Source organism: Panicum virgatum, chromosome 2K (genome assembly GCF_016808335.1).
Source record: "Panicum virgatum strain AP13 chromosome 2K, P.virgatum_v5, whole genome shotgun sequence".
Classification (NCBI taxonomy): Eukaryota; Viridiplantae; Streptophyta; class Magnoliopsida; order Poales; family Poaceae; genus Panicum; species Panicum virgatum.
The window spans coordinates 51,459,318-51,477,562 of NC_053137.1; the positions used below are offsets into that span (position 1 = coordinate 51,459,318).

At 49.1% G+C, this 18,245-nt stretch overlaps 1 protein-coding gene across 2 annotated transcripts; it reads left to right on the plus strand.

Annotated features, from left to right (window-relative positions):
- Positions 1 to 5,670: 5,670 nt before the first annotated feature.
- LOC120695795 (squamosa promoter-binding-like protein 18) lies at positions 5,671 to 11,119 on the plus strand. 2 transcript variants are annotated; one of them, XM_039979030.1, is made up of 3 exons: positions 5,671 to 7,173; positions 9,609 to 9,739; positions 10,084 to 11,119. In XM_039979030.1, exons 1-3 carry the CDS (start codon positions 6,707 to 6,709, stop codon positions 10,785 to 10,787), a joined length of 1,302 nt encoding a protein of 433 aa, XP_039834964.1. In that variant the 5' UTR covers positions 5,671 to 6,706; the 3' UTR covers positions 10,788 to 11,119. The 2 variants fall into 2 exon arrangements, with proteins under 2 accessions (XP_039834964.1, XP_039834963.1); XM_039979029.1 differs by having other exon boundaries at positions 5,854 to 7,173; positions 10,066 to 11,119.
- Positions 11,120 to 18,245: the final 7,126 nt, after the last annotated feature.

Sequence of the window (18,245 nt, forward strand, 5' to 3'; positions counted from 1 at the left end):
GAGCATTTCTGTCCAATAATTACTGCCACCAGTAAGGGCGCCTTTTCTTATCACCTGTACTACAGTACAATCCATTGTTTTTTTTTTACTCTGGGGATTTTTCTGTCCAACAATGCCGAGAGATTGTACGGGAAGTTAATCGCGAGGCTTGTCGATCGCATGCTGGTAGCTGGTTACTAGTCAGGATTGGATCATTGATTGAATGGTGCTTGTTAGCTTGTTGAGAAAACCTTCCACATTTTTGGGCGCGGGTAGGAGTCGGTGAATTCATGACCCCCGCTCATCAGACAGTTACGGAACAAGATCACTGCTACGTAGGTGCTACTGGCCTCTCAAGCGAGGAAGGGCAAGTTACTTGTGATGCGAGGTTTCATCATTAGGAGAAAAAAAAACTTGTGTGCGAGCGAGGCTGTGCCTTAACTAGCAACCACACACTGTTCTGAATGTTGCCCACGGCTCGGAACCGGCACCGGCCGTACGTACGTGAAGCTCCTATAACAACTGCGTTAATTCTGCATGTTAGTTTAAGTTATTGCCTGCACTGCTCGGCCGATCCACGATGCTTACAGTCAGCATCAGCTGCATTAGCTTCTTCAGACGCATACGTGGCGACTAGCTCAGTGTGCTGCTAGCACAATTACGTTTGTGGACACGGCTCGCTTAATTGGCTAATAGCTTTGCTCATGATCAGGTGACCTGACTGACAATCTGAGGAATGTTGAGTACTCTATCCTGCTTGTGATGAGTGAATTGTCAACTGTGCAGTGTGTTCGTGCGCTTGGTCTTTGGTTGCAGGTACACGAGCGTCAAGTGTCGACGGGGAGCTGCCGTGGAAGTGCTGTGGCCGATGGACCGTGCGGTGGACGGCGGTGAAGGGCAGCCGGGACCGGAGCTCGTGCCGGGCGGTAGCTGTGGCGTCCACACCTGGATCGAGGGCGCAAGCGGCGACGGAAGGCGGATTTCTTGGTTTGCGCCACAAAACCAAGGAGGCAGACGGCGATTGAAGACGCCAAGTCGTGGAGGCACGGACGTCGGTCTCGGGACTGACGGAGGCTACGGACGTCGACGGCGTCTAGGGCCTCGCTGCGGGCGAGGAGGTGACGGGTGACGGGCGTCGGGCGGCGTCTAGAGCCGTCAGAAGGCCGAGACGGGAACGACGTCTAGGGCCACGATGTGGAGCGCGGGAATCTTCCCGCACGTGGAGTTTTGACGGTTTTATCAAAACCGGCCACCTACCCGGGTTTCGCGGAACCCCAAAACCGCGAACCGGATCTTCATCGATATGGTGGCATTGCGGAGAAGGCTTCGAGTCGAAGAAAGAAACTCCGCCGTCGGATGAGATCGTGTACATATTTCCGGTTTTGCCCCTACGGGTGTTTTAGTGTCTAGTTTGAGTCGAGGGTATTTTGGACCCCTGCTTGGGCACCTTAAATACCCCTCACCCTCTCCTCTCTCTCGGGTACGCCAGCCATCCAGAACAGAACGCTGCTGCCCTTCTCCTGGTGCCACCCCTCTCTCCCTCTCGGTTCTCTCCCTTTCCTCTCTAGGACTAGGGTTTTTAGCCATGAATTCTTGAGTTCTTGTACTGAGATTGATCGGGAAAGGAGGCCCAATCCTCCTTGTGCCCTCCGGGGTTTTGAATTCAATTCAATCTCGTACGATTTGTGCTTTGTTTTGGATGAATTCAATTTTCCTTCGATGAATCTTGAGCACGAGATGACGAGTGGTTTTCTGATGATCGAGTGACTCTTTGTAGTGATTCTAATATATCTAACCTAGTGCTAATCCCCCTGGAATCACGAGCTCACTCGAATCGAAGTTCTTGGTGTTCTAAAGAAAACCCTCGTTTTTGCTTGGAATTCTTCGATTCCTCCCCAACCATGGAGTGATTCGTCGATTCCTTCCGTGAACATGTTCACAAGTCCTTTGTGATCATGCTTGCAAAATTTGAGCTCCTTTGGACATAATTTGACCCTCCAATCATCAAAGATTCCAAAGGTCGCGGGCTGAAAAGCGTTTCTGGACTCTGTTCTTCCTAGCACCGGATGAACCGACGCTTTGAAGTTGTACGCGTCGGTTCAACCGGTGAGTAGGCTGTTCTGTGTTAGGGTTTTGGGGTTTCGGCTTGTTGCACCGGTGCTTAGACTGTATTAGGCGTCGGTTCAACCGGTGCAGGGTGTAGTTGTCTTGCTACCTCTCTGGACAACTACACCGGCGCAAATCCATTACACCGGTGAACTAGCGTCGGTTAGACCGGTGCCTGTTTTTCTTTTCTGGTGATATCTCGGGTGAACTGCACCGGCGTTTCCCTAATACACCCGTGCAGGTAACATCGGATCAACCGGTGCTTAGAGGTTCTTTGCTGTCGTGGGTCGTTGCACCGACGGTCTCTTCTTTGCCCGCACCAGTTTAACCGATGCCTGCTTCTTTTCTGCTGCCGGTCCTGCGCGTCGGTTGAACCGACGACGTGCCTCTTTGTGCGTCGGTTCAATCGGTGTGTATACCGAGCCTGTTTTTGCGCTGTTGTTTGTGTTTGCATCCACGTTCGTTGTAGTTTGTTCCTAGGGCTCTCTTGTGTTGGTGTAGCTCCTTCATAGCTACTCCACACGTCACCTGGGCCTCTAGGGTTGGGTGTGAACTTTGGGATTAAGCCGTTCTTTTCGAATTGCAAGAATTTTAATCGGCTCTCATTCACCCCTGGTCGCCCTTTCGGTCCCTCACAATCCACCAGCCCCTACATGAGCTCTGTTGCGCGCAGGCCATGTTTTATTTCACGCGCGCTTCTGTACTTGTTGTGTTTGGTCAGGTCAAAGACGTGCGAGATAGCAACCGTATGGTACTTGAGCACATCAACAACATGCATCGAGACGACGAGATCCAAGGGGCGGCGGTCGTCGTCTGGAAGAGGTCGACGTTTTGTCGAGTGTGAAAGACTTGTGTGAAACACGCACGGCCTCTTGTCTGGTTGGCAGGAAACCGATCGATGGGTTCACTTTCACACTGTTTTGTTCACTTTCACATTGTTAATGACATGGTAGTAGGAGCTCGTGTTTCAAGCCTCACAAGCAGCAGCCGGTTAACTTGCAGAGGGGCCTGATTTGCATGCCTACGCAACAAACGCTACAATTCCAAAAAGAAAAATCGTAAAAGCCTTGGTCGTATTTTGTGGGTTGGGAGGAAATCTTGAAATTTCTAAGGACGAAATGACCCATCATATCATGCCCCTTTCTCTTCATAAAAACTTGTCCTCTTGCACTGTGGCTGCCCTACTACACCTTGCTGGCTCATCTACCCCGCCGTCCTTAGGGACATCAAATCGGTTTCGCTCGAATTTGCAACCATCGCTCGACGGAAACGGAAAGGAGGGCGAGCTGGTGGATGTGAGAATTGTGTTGAAGATAATGTGGAAACGGGCAGAGGAATCCATTACAGGGATCATAAATAACTGATGGTGCCCAAAGCCGTGCATATCCAGAGTTGAATCAGGTGTGGCTTACTTAGGCCCTGTTTAGATCTTTACAGATTTTTGCAAAAAAGCCGTAAACACATTAAAGTGAAACAGAATCTTGCTAATTTGAAGTACTAAATGAAGTCTATTTATAAAACTTTTTGCATGGATGGGCTGTAAATCGCGAGACGATTCTAATGAGCCTACTTAATCCATGATTTGCAACAGTGATGCTACAGTAACCATCCGCTAATTATTGGTTAAACATGGATTAATTAGCATCATTAGATTCGTCTCGCAATTTACAACCCATCTATGCAAAAAGTTTTGCAAATAGACTTCATTTAGTACTTCAAATGCCCTCTTTACATCTTTACACAATTTTGCAAAATGAACTAAACACCCCCTTATCCAGTAACCCACAACACTTTAGGAGCACTCAATGTCCTTTTTTAGAACAGCATACTATTGTGGCATAATACTGTTTTAATACCAGTTATGCACAAAGCAGACTAGAGCAAAAGCAACGGAGAGGGGCAAAGAAGGGAACATCATATGACCAATCATTTCCTGCATGTTTTTGCAAAGTAGTGAAGGCCACAAGGCGCCCTATCATGGAGGTGCAATCTTTCACCTATCATCCTTGCATCCTTTGCTTTTTATAGAGCCGTTGATCCTAGGCACACAAGAAGTCCACACACCCAAAAGGAAGAACAAACAAACCAACCAACCAGCCCCATGCCCTGAGCCTACAAATCAGGCTGCCACATACAGATTCCCTTCTGAACAGATCTCCCCATGCACACACAAAACCTTTTTTTTTCCAGTGCGTACACAAAACCACCACATTCTCAGGAAGGTGTGGTGCCACATGTGGCGACAATGTGCAAGCAACAAGCAGATGGTTTTGTATATGATTGATACACAAAAAAAGTACTTGTGATGGAGAAATGGACCATGGACCGACTCTCTTTTTTTCTTAGAGAAAAAAATTGGACCAGGGATCTGGAGAGAGATGCAGTTGAAACATGCTTGAATCTTGGACTTGGGGAGGCTGAAGTACATTATCAAACTAGTGTTCAAGTGCAAGTTTTCTCAGGGAGTTTTTTATGGCGTCAGATTGTGTGGTCTACCCATGTTGCTGGTTTTGTGAGCTCCGTGGATAAGATATTTGCTAACTGTACTTGTATCTGACAAGGGGAGAAGCGTCAGAGGCAATTGAATATCTCGTGTCGATGCATATCGAATATTTTTCATAGAATATTGTTTGGAGATCAAGCACATGAAACTAGCTATTAGGGACACCAAAAGGCATATTAAGGACGCACCAGATTGGCCGAACAATTACGTATACAACCAAATAAACTGATGCTTGCAACTTCACACAATAGTGAAAACTAAAACTTGTTTTAAACGAGATTCACATTACAGTCAAATAAGGAACACATGGAACTTTGAAAGACGTGCATTATTAAGCTCATTTTGATTTTGGTCCATGTGACAAATCTTGCATTTAAAACTGAAGCGACATGGATTTCGTTAGTCCAGTAAAACAATGGATCCTTTTCCTAGAGTCCAACAAAAAAACATAGCTATTTCCTCCGAGGAAACTAATGTTTACTCCAAGTTTCAAACAATCCAACCATCCAACTCCTGAGACTATTCCGGCATAGTAACCTTCAGAGTCATCATGCTCAACAGGAGCATCAAACACAAAAATAGTCTATACCTCGGTAGACAACGGCAATAACAATCCCCAGTGGAAGCACAGTGAAAAAATTTACTGTTGGAGTAGTAATAAGAAACCTCAGGCAACAGCAGTCACAACTCACAATGATCCCCAGTGGAAGCACAGTAAGAGGTTCACTGTTGCTGTTTTTTTATTGAAGAAAGTTTCACTGCTGTTTAAGAAATAAAGAAAGAAAAAACATCACTGTTCTATACTGCAGCTCCTCACCCTGATAAACTCATAATCCCCCTCCTCCCCCACTCACCAAACCTTGCTAACAAGAAGCCAAGAAACCTTGCTCCCATCTCCCTCTCATCCTCCAGCTCCAAGTGAGCAAGGGGCCAACCCGGCCAAGACAAGGCAGAGCAGAGCAAAGCAACCAAACCAAACCAACCTCCTCCCTCCCCCAATAATTGCAGGCAAGCACAAGGGTTCCATGCTGGTGTTAAAGGATGAACATGGCCCTGGTGCCGCCGCGGGCCCCGCCATTCATTGCCCCCCGCCTTTAGAATCCCTGTTGGCTGGCAGTGTGTTTGCTTTGTTCGCTGTGCTGGAGTTGGAGTTTGTAGTTGTAGTGGTGTGAGAAAAAAATACTGTTGGTTGGCTAGTGGCTGGAAGTTGATGTTGGAGTGGTGTGAGAAAAAAATATTATTAGACTGAAGGCTGCTGGAGCTGCCGAACAAAATGATTATGGGATGTGTCTCAAGCCGTCAAGCAAGCAAGCCCACACTGACTCCATACCTGAGCAAGCTGAGCTGAGCTGCTCGGCCGGCGGGCTGGCTCACTGATATAGCTAGCCGCCCTCTCCCAGTCTCACTCCACCACATACGCTGAAGCTGATGCGCCTGCGCTGCACTTGCCTCTGCGAGCAAGTACTGACTGCCCCCCAGTTCCTGGCTCTGCCGCTCTGGCCGCCCCCGGCTGCTGTGGCCTCCTCCTCCTGCCTGTGGCCACTGGCCGCCGCCTCGTCCTGGGTGGCGGTGTCGTGGCCTCGTGGGCTGCTCGTTGCTGCTGCTGCTGTGGCGCTGTCTCCCTGCGCGGAGCGCCGTGGTGGTCTATGCTTGAGCTCGATGTCCTCCCCTTCCTCCCAACAGCTAGCGGCATCGTCCCCAGCTAAGCTCTCTCTCTCTCTCTCTCTCTCTCTCTCTCTCTCTCTCTCTCTCTCTCTCTCTCTCTCTCTCTCTCTCTCCCCTCCCTATCAGTATCCGGATAAGCAGCTCCCTGCGCTAGCTCCCTGCCCGATCCGCGGCGTTTGCCCTGTTCCCGTGCTTGATTTGTTGGCTTCTGCGCGGTGGTGCCCCCCGGGGCAATAACTCCCCCTCGGTGGCTGCCACCCTCCCCGCGGCAGAGCGGCCTATAGGATGAGAGGGACGGGGGAACACAACAAACCGGCCGCGCCACTGTCCTGGCCGTGAACAGAGCCGCGCTCCAGCTCGGGCACGGGCGGTGGCTGGCTGCCTCTGCAGTGGCCCGGTGGGTGGAGCTTGCTCTGCTTTGCTTGCGCCCCGCTGCTCGGCGAAGCTCCGTTCATGGATTGGGATCTCAAGATGCCGGTGTCCTGGGACCTGGCCGACCTGGAGCACGACGCCGTGCCGGCCATCGCCGCCGCGGCGGCAGCGGCAGCGCCTCCCGCCGCGGCGTCGTCGGGCATTGCCGCCGCCGCCGCGTCGGCGCGCGGGGCGCCGAGTCGGGCGGAGTGCTCCGTCGACCTCAAGCTCGGCGGGCTGGGCGAGTTCGGCGCCGCGGACCGGATGAAGGAGCCGGCGGCGCCTGTGCCGGCCGGGGCGGCGGCGCCGTCCGCGAGCCCGATGAAGCGCCCGCGCTCGGGCGCCGGCGGCGGGGCGCAGTGCCCGTCGTGCGCGGTGGACGGCTGCAAGGCTGACCTCAGCAAGTGCCGCGACTACCACCGCCGACACAAGGTCTGCGAGGCACACTCCAAGACGCCCGTCGTCGTCGTCGCCGGCCGCGAGATGCGCTTCTGCCAACAGTGCAGCAGGTATATACGCAACAGTTCCAACCATTCTCAATTCACTTCACTTTGCTTTCAAAAAATCCACCTGCACTCATTGCACAAAACTGATTTTCGTTGAAAAAAGTCGGTTGCTTGAATTGTCGCCATGGAATTTGGCACAGGCAATCAAAGAACCGACTGATTGACGTCAGTCATTTTTTTTCCCACAGTTTTTCCTTTTTACTGCTGATTATTCTCTTCATTAAAAGTGAAAATGCCAAATCAGCTCTTTCCTTGGCCCTGGCTTTCCCTGTCTTTGCTTCAATCCTTGCCAATTTGTCATCACAATCATAGATATGAATTATGATCAACGTGAGGTGAGCATATATCTGCCTGTCTTCTTTCAAGGATGCACAGCTTTACCTTTCCGGGCTCCCACCTTTTCAGCCTTTTCATATGAACGTACCCCAATCTTTTCCCTGCTTCCCTTTAGCTTGGCAACAAGTATTACCTGAATTATCACCGCCTCTTTTTTCTACTTCTGCATACCAACTTTCTAACCCATCAGTGAGAATCATTACCCGGCAAAAGCCTGGAGGCACTTCATGTGCCGAAGATATCAGATGGAGTCGTCTTTTCTTGTGGCAGTTGATGCTTCTTCACCTGACCCTTGGATAGGTATATTTTTTGATGATACAAAAATGCGGTTGAAAATTGAGTAACGAAGTGGAATTTGTATTTTGGATAAAATTGAAAGAGAAATCCTTTGCGATATCAAACTGTTGAACGGAAATGCTTCTATTCTTTAGTACAAAACAAGGAGACAAAAAAATTCTAAGCAAACATGGAGGTCAGGAGCTGATCTTTCTTTTAACATGCATAGGCGCTTAAGGATCTGTTCAGGTTTCGCTTTGAGTGTTAAAAGCCCCATCTGAAATCTTTAAGCCCCATCTTTGGCATTGTTGCATGTTTACTTTTTCTGAATACCTTTTCTTGCAATTAGTAATGAGATTCGTATGTTTCTTGTATTTTTCTCGTGGATTATTTTGCGCTGCAGTATATGCCGTGTGGGGGCTCTTTATGGTTAAAGATGCTGAACATAAAACCTCCTTATTCAATTCTTGGCAGAAACTGGCCTACCACATCTGCCTTTGCTTGCATCTGGCCATGAACCATGCTCTTTATATGCAGAAAGGCCACACATATGTCAAGACCTAGACACTAGAGACAGCTAGCGGATCTTTTCTGCATAATTTTGGTGGAGCCATTTTAACCATTCAAAAAAATGCAGCCATTTTGTGTTAGTAACCAACCATGTCACCTGGAAATCTATGTTGCACTATCAGCTTCCATCCACTAAGGGCATTATTTATACATTCTGGTACTTTTGTTGCCTTATTCCGAGCTATTTCCAAATGTTTAATCTGTTTTAGCCATGAAGCTAAACTTCTGTTTATCATGCACTCCATGCTCACTGTTAAAGTGATATATAGATCCAACTGATGTTGAATTCCGATCATCTGTGACAAATGCCATGCCCCAAATTTGACACCTGTCCCTGTTATGTTTAAATAATTCAAGTATAATGCTTGGGTTAATTTGTCTTACTTCTTACAAAATTTTATATTTACTGGGGCGGTGAGCCGCTTTTCCAATGATTGATTACCTTGCCTAGTAGAGAAAAGTGAGATCACCAAACTACTTGGCAGACTTTATCAAGTGCTCCTCAGTGTCCAAACAAGTTGGTAGGGTGCCGTACTGGCATATATCTGTTGGAACCATTATACGGTGGTCCAGATGCCCACCAGGAGTTGTACAACTTTTCTGTGCTCGAGACGTCCTGAATGTGAAACTTTTATCTAAGCTGAAGCCCCATGCAACCAATTTGTTAACTGACATTCCGAAATCTCAGTGGTCCAGCTGTGTACTTCTATATTTGAAGGCCCGCGAGTACTATTTTTAAATATTGGGTGAATAAACATGTGCATCTTGCTTCTGTAGCTATGAGTAGCATTTCAGCCCCCACTTTGAATTATTTATGTGAGTTACCCTGTAGTGTAGCCTTTGTTCAGAAAATTGTGTACATCAACATCTGTGGTGATGGTCCCGACTCCGGAGAGATTGATTTCTTATTTTCTCCTTGAAGTTATTGTGCTATTTTATTCATAAAGATGCTCGCAGCTTGCTTTCATTGAATCCGGATTGCTGTATGCATTTTTTCTGTAATTTGTCAGTATCATACCATTATTTTTTTTGAATGGTAGAATCATTACCGTTATGTTGCTACATTCATGTTCTGGTCTTCTTTCCACTTCCTGATGTAACAGTTAGTTTTCTGCTATTCCTTTCCACATGACAGTTTTACAGTAGCAATTATAAATAATAGTGCTTAAAGGATCTGCAGCTCCTCTTTTCATGTGTGCCCTGCCTTTTTGTTTACCTATTGTTTGGATTTCTTATCCTGAATTTTGTTTCATTAGGTTTCACTTACTGGCGGAGTTTGATGACGCAAAGCGTAGCTGTAGAAAGAGACTTGATGGGCACAACCGGCGTCGCAGGAAGCCACAGCCAGATACTATGAACTCCGGAAGCTTTATGACAAGTCAGCAAGGTATTTTGCATCCTCTCTTTTTTTTTTTTTGGTTCAGCAAGTACCTTTTTCTGTTAGTCACTCAGATGCTACTCTAATATACTAAGTAGTTAGCTATATGGTAACTTCTGAAACTTGAAGTTAAACTATAGAGTACATTAATGCAAAACTCGATCTGTAAAAACGCCTTTCTAACTCTGATATTTCTTTCATCAAATCTGGCCTGTAAAACTGAATCATATAGCTTTAGTAGCCATTTGACTTGAGCACATGCATCTTAATCAGTCTGTTTTGCATTACGAAAAATTGAGTAGCCTCTTCGTGCTTGTTTCATGACGGCCTTCCAGGCTTGTTCTCGAGTGCAGGGACAAGGTTCTCGTCGTTCCCGGCTCCAAGGCCGGAGCCAAGTTGGTCCGGGGTGATCAAATCCGAGGACAGCTCGTACTACACGCACCACCAGGTCCTCAGCGCGCGGCCGCACTTCGCCGGCTCGACGCCGGCCTACTCCAAGGAAGGGCGGCGCTTCCCGTTCCTCCAGGACGGCGACCATGTCAGCTTCGGCGCGGGCGCCGCGGCAGCGGCGGCGCTGGAGGTCTCCACGGCGTGCCAGCCCCTCCTCAAGACGGCGGCGGCGGCGCCGCCCCACGAGAGCAGCAGCAGCAACAAGATCTTCTCCGACGGGCTCGCCCCCGTGCTCGACTCGGATTGTGCTCTCTCTCTTCTGTCATCCCCCGCCAACTCCTCCAGCGTCGACGTCAGCCGCATGGTCCAGCCGACGGAGCACATCCCCATGGCGCAGCCCCTCGTCCCCAGCCTGCACCCGCCGCCGCCGCCGCCGCCGCCGCAGCAGCAGCAGCAGTTCGGCAGCGCCCCCGGCTGGTTCGCCGCCTGCTCGCAGGCCGGCTCCGGCGGGTTCGCCTGCCCGCCCAGCGTGGAGAGCGAGCAGCTGAACACCGTCCTGATCCCCAGCTCCGACGGCCACGAGATGAGCTACCACGGCATCTTCCACGTCGGCGGCGAGGGCTCCTCCGACGGGATGTCCCCGTCGCTCCCGTTCTCGTGGCAGTAGTAGAGAGTGCCCTCTCGGCGACCCGGTAGTGACCTCGAGTTCTTTGCCTTGTGTTGTCGCGCGTAGCTGCTCAGCTGTAGTGATCACCAGTTCCCTGTGTTCTTTCAGCGTTCATTATTCTCTGCCCCCTCCGGTTTCTCTCCAACGATTTGTTCGTTCCTTCGTCTCGCCTTCCTGATTCATCATCGGCCTGGAAAGAACTCGCATAAAGTTATTAGTGCTAAATTGATCTCCCGGAATCGTTTCGATAAAACTTGCCGATTCAGGATTGTGTCGAGGGTTCATCAACAGACTTGGGATGCCTAATTCCGTGCAACCAACATTATATTTTAGATTGAACAAATCTGCTGTTAGAAGTAGTCGACACATTCGTTGTTTGTTGCATCTCTGTATTTGCGTTGTTGGCCAACTGAGTAAGATAGCTTGGTGTAAAAGAGCAGCCGAATCGATGCAAGTTTGGTTTAAATTAAGGAAAGGGCAAATGCTTATCTGGATAAATCCGAATGGGAAGGTAATGAAGATGGCCGCCGGCCGCCGACTGCAGGCATGCAGGCCAGAACTGCTTCGTCTTCGGCCCAAATCTAGGACTGGGCTTGTTTTGACCAGTACGGGCCAACAAAGCTCCGCATGTTGTAACGCGGTCGTTTTTTGGCTTTAGGGCTAGTTTGGCAGCGGGTGATAATTAACTCAGGGAAGATAGCCCCCTCACGGGAATTTCCTTGGAAGACAGGATCCCCTCCATCCACAGGGACGATACTCCCCGCAGGGGAGATTATCCTGCTGCCGTTTGGAAGCTGCTTAAATCTCCTGTCCGTTGACGCTTGCATGCTTTAAATTTATTGGTGTATTGCAATAGAGCAATATTTTATCTAGAGATAAACGAATACAAAATACAAAGTGTGAGAAGTTATAATAGTCCATACAAGCTTAATCCATATATTATGAAGACATCATCCAAAATAGCATAATTGTTACAGTATGGTCCCACCCTTGGGGTAACAAGCATATTCCATATAAGCTCAATCCATCTCGACTAGCATCAACGTAGTCCCGACGACGAGACATGGTCAAAATGATTCACACCGTGCAAATCCTATATTACAAACTACTTTGACCAAATAGTGAATTACAGACCATGGAGATAAATTACTAGCTAGGTAGTAGTTTCTTCCAGGAAAACCAAAGAAAAATCACGTGGATCAATAAAAGCAGAAGCAACATGTGAGCTACTTGTGTGTTTAAGTCACAGCAACACAATAATAAACTGTAAGCCGCACTTGCACCATTCCTATCACAAAAAATATTTTAGCTTCTATGTATTTCTTCCACCAAGTGCTCTGCAAGCAACATGAAAAAAAAAACCCTCATAAGCTGAATGCTAAATATTGAATGCATTGCAGGGACCAAATAAACTCAAGTGGCTATAGAATGTTGAATTCTGAGCTAAAAAACCAATAATACAAAATACATATATCATGCTGAATGCTAACAGATGCTGAACCAAAACTAATTGTTAAGCTAGAAAATATTTTATTTGAGAAGCTACCAGACATTGAGTTAATAACATATTGTATTTTTCAACTACCAGATTGTATTTTATCATGCAATAGATCAATACTACTATTAGAACACTCAATCCATGCCTGCTCAATGCAACAGCACCAAAAAACATGATAACCAATAGTAAATAGCTATAGCTAAAGGGTTGGCAAAATATTATCTCTAGAACAATTATTATTCACAATCTACTCTAGAAAATCATATTGACAGTCAAATTTCAAGTGCAAGACCAAAAATAGAAAAGTATTTCAGGAAACATATACTGAGCATATTCAAAGAAACATATCTGATTTTTCTTCAGTTTTCATATCATGCACTTCCACTGAGCACTCTGTAGGTAACACAAATTGACACATGACTTAGTTTAGATACTCATCTTTTGTAAATGTACTTATTTTTCTAGTCAGATCTGATCAGACAAGTTTTAACTAAGTACACTGAGCATATTCAAAGAGACATACCTGACTTTTTTTTAACCAAATTAGCCGAACATCAGGATTTGTATGATAATTCAAACTGTACTATCAAATGTGAACTTATATGAGCCAAAGTCTGTCATATGACAAGCAACAACAAAAAATGCAGATACAAAATAATTCATAAACTTAAAAATAATTACTGCTATATATAATAATCATGCTCCTTTTATAGTATCTAACTATCTCAGAGAAAACTGACGGGAAGAAATGTTCAGCTCAGTAAAATAACATTGGTCAAATTCTCAAGCCAGCGCTAGAAACAATAGGAAAACACTCGACAAGATTATTTTGTCATGCACACTAACATGTGGATCCATTGACATCTACACAGCGGCAATTGCCAAATAAAATGTCAAACACTAAACAATTGACTCTATAAAAAAAAAGAAAGGACTCAATATTTTTTTTGGATATGATGTCTCCACTGTCGTAAAGCAAGGATGCCACCAACCATACTCATGAGGCAGGGAAAAGGATAATATTCTGGACCTCTTGATATAATAAAGATAGGAACAAGGTAGGAACCAGGAAGTATCACTACTACAAAACAGGCCTTTGTTCCAGGCCATTTGTCCCGGCAATCTTTGGGCCCGGGACAATAGGTGGCTTTTGTCCCGGGTCCAACGGCTAGCCGGACTAGCGAGAGGACAGAGGTCTTTTGTCCCGGTTGGTGACACCAACCGAGACAAAAGAGAGGCCTTTTATCCCGGTTGGTGGATACAACCGGGACAAAAGGCTACGCGGGCCTTTTGTCCCGGTTGGAGACACCAACCGGGACAAAAAGCCCCCTTTTTGTCCCGGTTGGTGTCTCCAACCGGGACAAAAGCCTCTTCACGGACTGACTTCGATTGACATCCGTTTATTTATTTTCACCGCTCCTCTCTCTCCATCCCTTATCTCTTTCTTCTTCCCTCGGCATCTTCTCCCAGTGAACTAATTTCCTCCCCTCCCGCACTCACCCCTCCCACTCCTAGCTCCCTTCGATGCGCCCCTCCCCGGCGCGGGCAGGGCCTGGCGAGCCGCCGCACGGGCGCGGGCGGGGGCCGGCCAGCCGCCGCGCGGGCGCAGGCCGCCGCGCATGCAGGACGGCGAGCTGCCGCCGCTGCAGGCCGATGGGGATGGCGCGGACGGGTGCAGGCCGGCGGGCGCGCCGCCTTGGACGGGTGCAGGCCAGCAGCAGTCGTCCAGACCGGCAGCAGCAGCCTTGGACCGGCCAGCAGCCGTAGGCCGCCAAGAGACGACCAGACCGGCAGCAGCAGCCGCCCAGACCGGCGCGGGCTGGGGCTTGACGAGCCGCTGCCGCAGCGCGTGGCCAAGCGCAGGGGGCGGGGACTCCTGCCGCCGTGGGCCGGCGAGAGCAAGGACGGCGACGAACCGCGGGCTCTGTTGTTGATTTTCTTTGTTTGTGAATCTTTGTGATGTGAATCAATAATTTTAGATCTTGTGTTTTCTTGTGTGTGAGATAAGCATATTACTTGTGTGTTATGTGTTGTATGAAGTACTGATGCGTGATGTGTTATGAATTTTAGATCTTGATTCTGAGATTGCTTAGATCTTGATTTTGAAATTACAGTTTTGGATAAATTTTTTGATTTGGAGAACCGGCTTGCAAACGCGGAAGCGGGAGCTAGCTATCCGATTTTTTTTTGTTTGTGAAAAAAGACATTTGTCCCGGTTGAATAGCTGCCGGGACAAAAAAGACATTCACATTTGTCCAGGATGGATAGTCCCGGTTGAAAAACCGGGACAAAAAGTAGTTACCAACCGGGATAAAATAGCGATTCTGTAGTAGTGTATCACAATAATAATCCGATGACAAAATTGAAACACGCTATAATCGGTGAACTGTTGTCTGTGGTTGACAGTATGAAGTAGCATAAATCCACAAAAAAGGAATGATGGTAAACTAGTAGAGAAAAAAAAACTAAAATTGATGCAAGAAGCTGGATCCGCTTGCTTTTATTATCTAGAACAAGAGGACAACCTAGGAAGGGCCAGGGAGAGGAAGAGGAGCATGTGATCCGCTCACTGCATTCAGCAGCTAGCCAAGGTCCGGGTCTAGCTTACTCTGCTTCAATAGGATCTACAAGAAAAAGGTGTGGGAAGAAGAGAGAAGAAACCCTAGCGGGAGCACAGGGAGATGCGTGGTGAGGGGGAGGGGAGGGGGATCCACCTAATGCGAAGGAAGAAGTCGCTATAGAGAAGCCTGTGGAGGAGACGCTGTAGGCGCGAGGTCGTCGGAGTAGGTCGGCAGTCGGCGATGGCTGTGCTCTTCCGTTCGACTCCGCGAGTCGAAGATTGCGAGACGAGAGACGGGGAGTGCTCCCCGGTGTCTACAGGTCGGGTGGTATTCCCCACGGAAATTGGGCTTACCCGGGCCGGAAAACCCCAAGCTACGGGCTTCCAAAGGCGTCCGCTGGACTCCGCGTGGGAGAATCCCGCGTGGGCTGCTAGCCCGGGGAAACGACGGGGATCCCGGCAAAGGAAGAGGGCTTCCAAACTAGGCCTTATGAAGAAAAACGCACCCCTCCCATCCGTTGACCATTGAGTACTCTTGACCATTCGTCAGGCACATACTACTATAATATTCTGCTGGTACAGAAGTCCCCGGAGAAGAATCCCGTCACGTCGAGATCTGCTTGTATGTCAGCGGCGCCTCCAACGACGGTGCGTCTCGGAGGCTTGGGGGTCAAGTCCGACCGGCAACTTCGAGGAAACGGTGGAGGATGGCGACGACTCGCTCGCGTAGCCAACCACGGGCGACCGGCACCCCCGTCGTACGTCCGGCCAATGCTGCTACGTATACGCAAGGGCAATGTTTACGACCCAATCAGTTCTTAAGGTGAACTCTCGTGCCAGTAGACCACAAGTTAATACTATTTGCTACAATGTTGAAGATCACATATGAAGGCCCATCCACAAATAAAAAACCCCATACAAGCAGCAAAGAGATGGGTGAGAGGAGATGATGTTGAGTCAGTCTTTATAAGACTATAATGACTACTCCTGATGCACATTGCGGCTGCCCTAAGGATGGCAACGAGACAAGACTCTTAAATTATTTAGTTCAAAATTGTATAAGATTAGAACCCGACTTTTTTATGAGCCGGCCCTTAAATTTTCTAGTTCAAAATATTAAGCCCTTTACCACCCCTAACCACACCCCCTCAGCGGCGGTCACCACACCTTGGGTTCTTGGCGGGTGGCCTAGCCCTGCCCTCCGGTCCGTCCAGTGCTCCAGGCATGGGGAAGGAGCAAGCTGCGAGCCGAACGCCATCCGCCGGTCTGCTGCCGCGCCGGCGGGGTCGTAGGTACTAGCAGGTAAGTAAGGTCACGCCACGGCCGGCCGGCGGCCCGTCATCGTCCGATCGGCATCGGCATCGGCATCCCGTCCCGGCGGTCGACACGTGGTGCGGATGGGGAGCGGCGCGGCGCGGCACCGGGCACCCATCCGGGCATAGACGGGGCCGGTCACGTCGTCGCGTCGAGGTCGTCGGCGGGACGACGGGGCCCGCGCGCATTTTCGCCGGGCGTCATCAGCAGGCGGCACCGCGCGCGGGCCGTTGGGTCCTCGCCTTCCGGTTCCCGGCGGGGTGCCCTCTCTCGGACCGTTGGTTCCGGACGGCGGGCGGCGTAGTAGCCAGTGTAGGCTAGCTGCAAGCCTGCAAGGGGTTCTCTTCGCACCGGTACGGGCTGATCATGAGCACCTTCGTTCAGAGCCTGATCAGGCGAGGAGAAGCTGGTGGTTTATTTGCCGGTTAGCCCCTCTGGGTATGCCAGTATTGCACATAGACGACGGCTAGGTTAGGCAGCAGACCACTACTGCCACTTGATCTCGTATCTGCTGTGGTTCAGTGTACTTGTACACCATAACGTACACCGCTTGTTTATTCGTTGATCTACATTGTACAGGACTTATTAGCTGTTAGCTCCACGTATTTGGTATCATCTTTGTGCATGGCTTGCTGTGAACTTGTGCCTCTGCTGGTTATTCTCGTTCCTGGGTTGTTTTTCGTTGCAGATGCTACTAGAGACGTGATGTGTCAAACAAAAGATATGTCAGCATGCTCTGTTGCAGTTGGGTTTTTTCAATCATCTCTAAAGACATGTCGTCACATCCAGCATCTCTGAAGTCCCAATATAATGCAAGGTGAGAATAATAAACGTTTGAAGAGTAACGTTAGCGTGTTTTAAGTTTTTCCTTGCGAAGTAATTAATGTCCAAGCACATTGCATGGGTCATTTATTTTATAACTTAGACAAGCATGCTCGCGCCAATGCATGGACAAAAAGTTTTGCAGCAAAAATTTCTTCATGTATCCAGTTGCCATGCATGTTATGTACTATTACACATGCAAAGCAGCCAACCATTTACTAGCTCCTTACTAGCCACCTTTGGCAAATTCTCGGCACCCAACAATTTAATTAGCTAGCTACCAATGCTTTAATTTCTTGTGCAGTTACCATCTCGCAAGAGAGATCAAATCCGGGGCAAGTTACTACATCAGTGATGACTGCTGCTGCCTCTCGGTTCCCATCCAAACCAGATCAACAACTCAGCTTCGGATGGCACCTGCAGATCCACCCTTTCTGAATCTATCTGAAACAGAAATGGAAGTGACAAAGTCCAGGACTCCACACGATCTTGCACGCAAGTGTACGCACGCATACTGAAACAACAGCACCACACACACATACCCTGAATCCCTAGGCGGCGAGCAATGCAAAACGGAGCAACTCCGTCTCCTTTCAGGGAAAAGGGGAACGGAGGCAGCAGCAGCGGAAGCTACCTCACCTCATCCAGATTCCAGAGTTTCAAACCTGAGAGCTCCGTCCTGTCTACACGAACTACGGCAACGAGCGAGAGACGAACCAGGACGGCATAGGCGCAGGCTCGTTCGCCGCTGCTCGCCCGTTGGAAGAAGCCGGAAACGATCGATGTGAAGGACTGAAGGGAAGAACTGGGGCAAAGAGGAAAGTGGTGTGTGTGTCTAGGCTAGGGGGCCTTTGCCCAAAACCACGACACGCCGAGGTTCCATCCGGAAAAGTCTGCGGCCTTTCTCTCCCATTTCCCTCCCCCCCCCCCCCCCCCCCCCCCCCCCCCCCCCCCCCCGCAATTTCTCCCTCCTGCCTCGACCTGTCGAGTCTTCACTGGTCCATTCATCAGCTCAGCAATGAGAGAGAGAGAGGGAGAGAGAGAGAGAGAGAGAGAGAGAGAGAGAGAGAGAGAGAGAGAGAGAGAGGTGGCTGACACATGGCCGGATATTGTGGTGCGGAATTGAATTTGGTTAATGCGGAGAAGAAGGTGGCGTGGACGAGCGAGCGGCCGCAGAGGGAGAGGGCGGGCGCGATCACGAGACGAGACGAGGGGGGTTGGCCTTTTGCCTCTAGGGTTCCGCGTCGCCCACCACCTTGCCGGA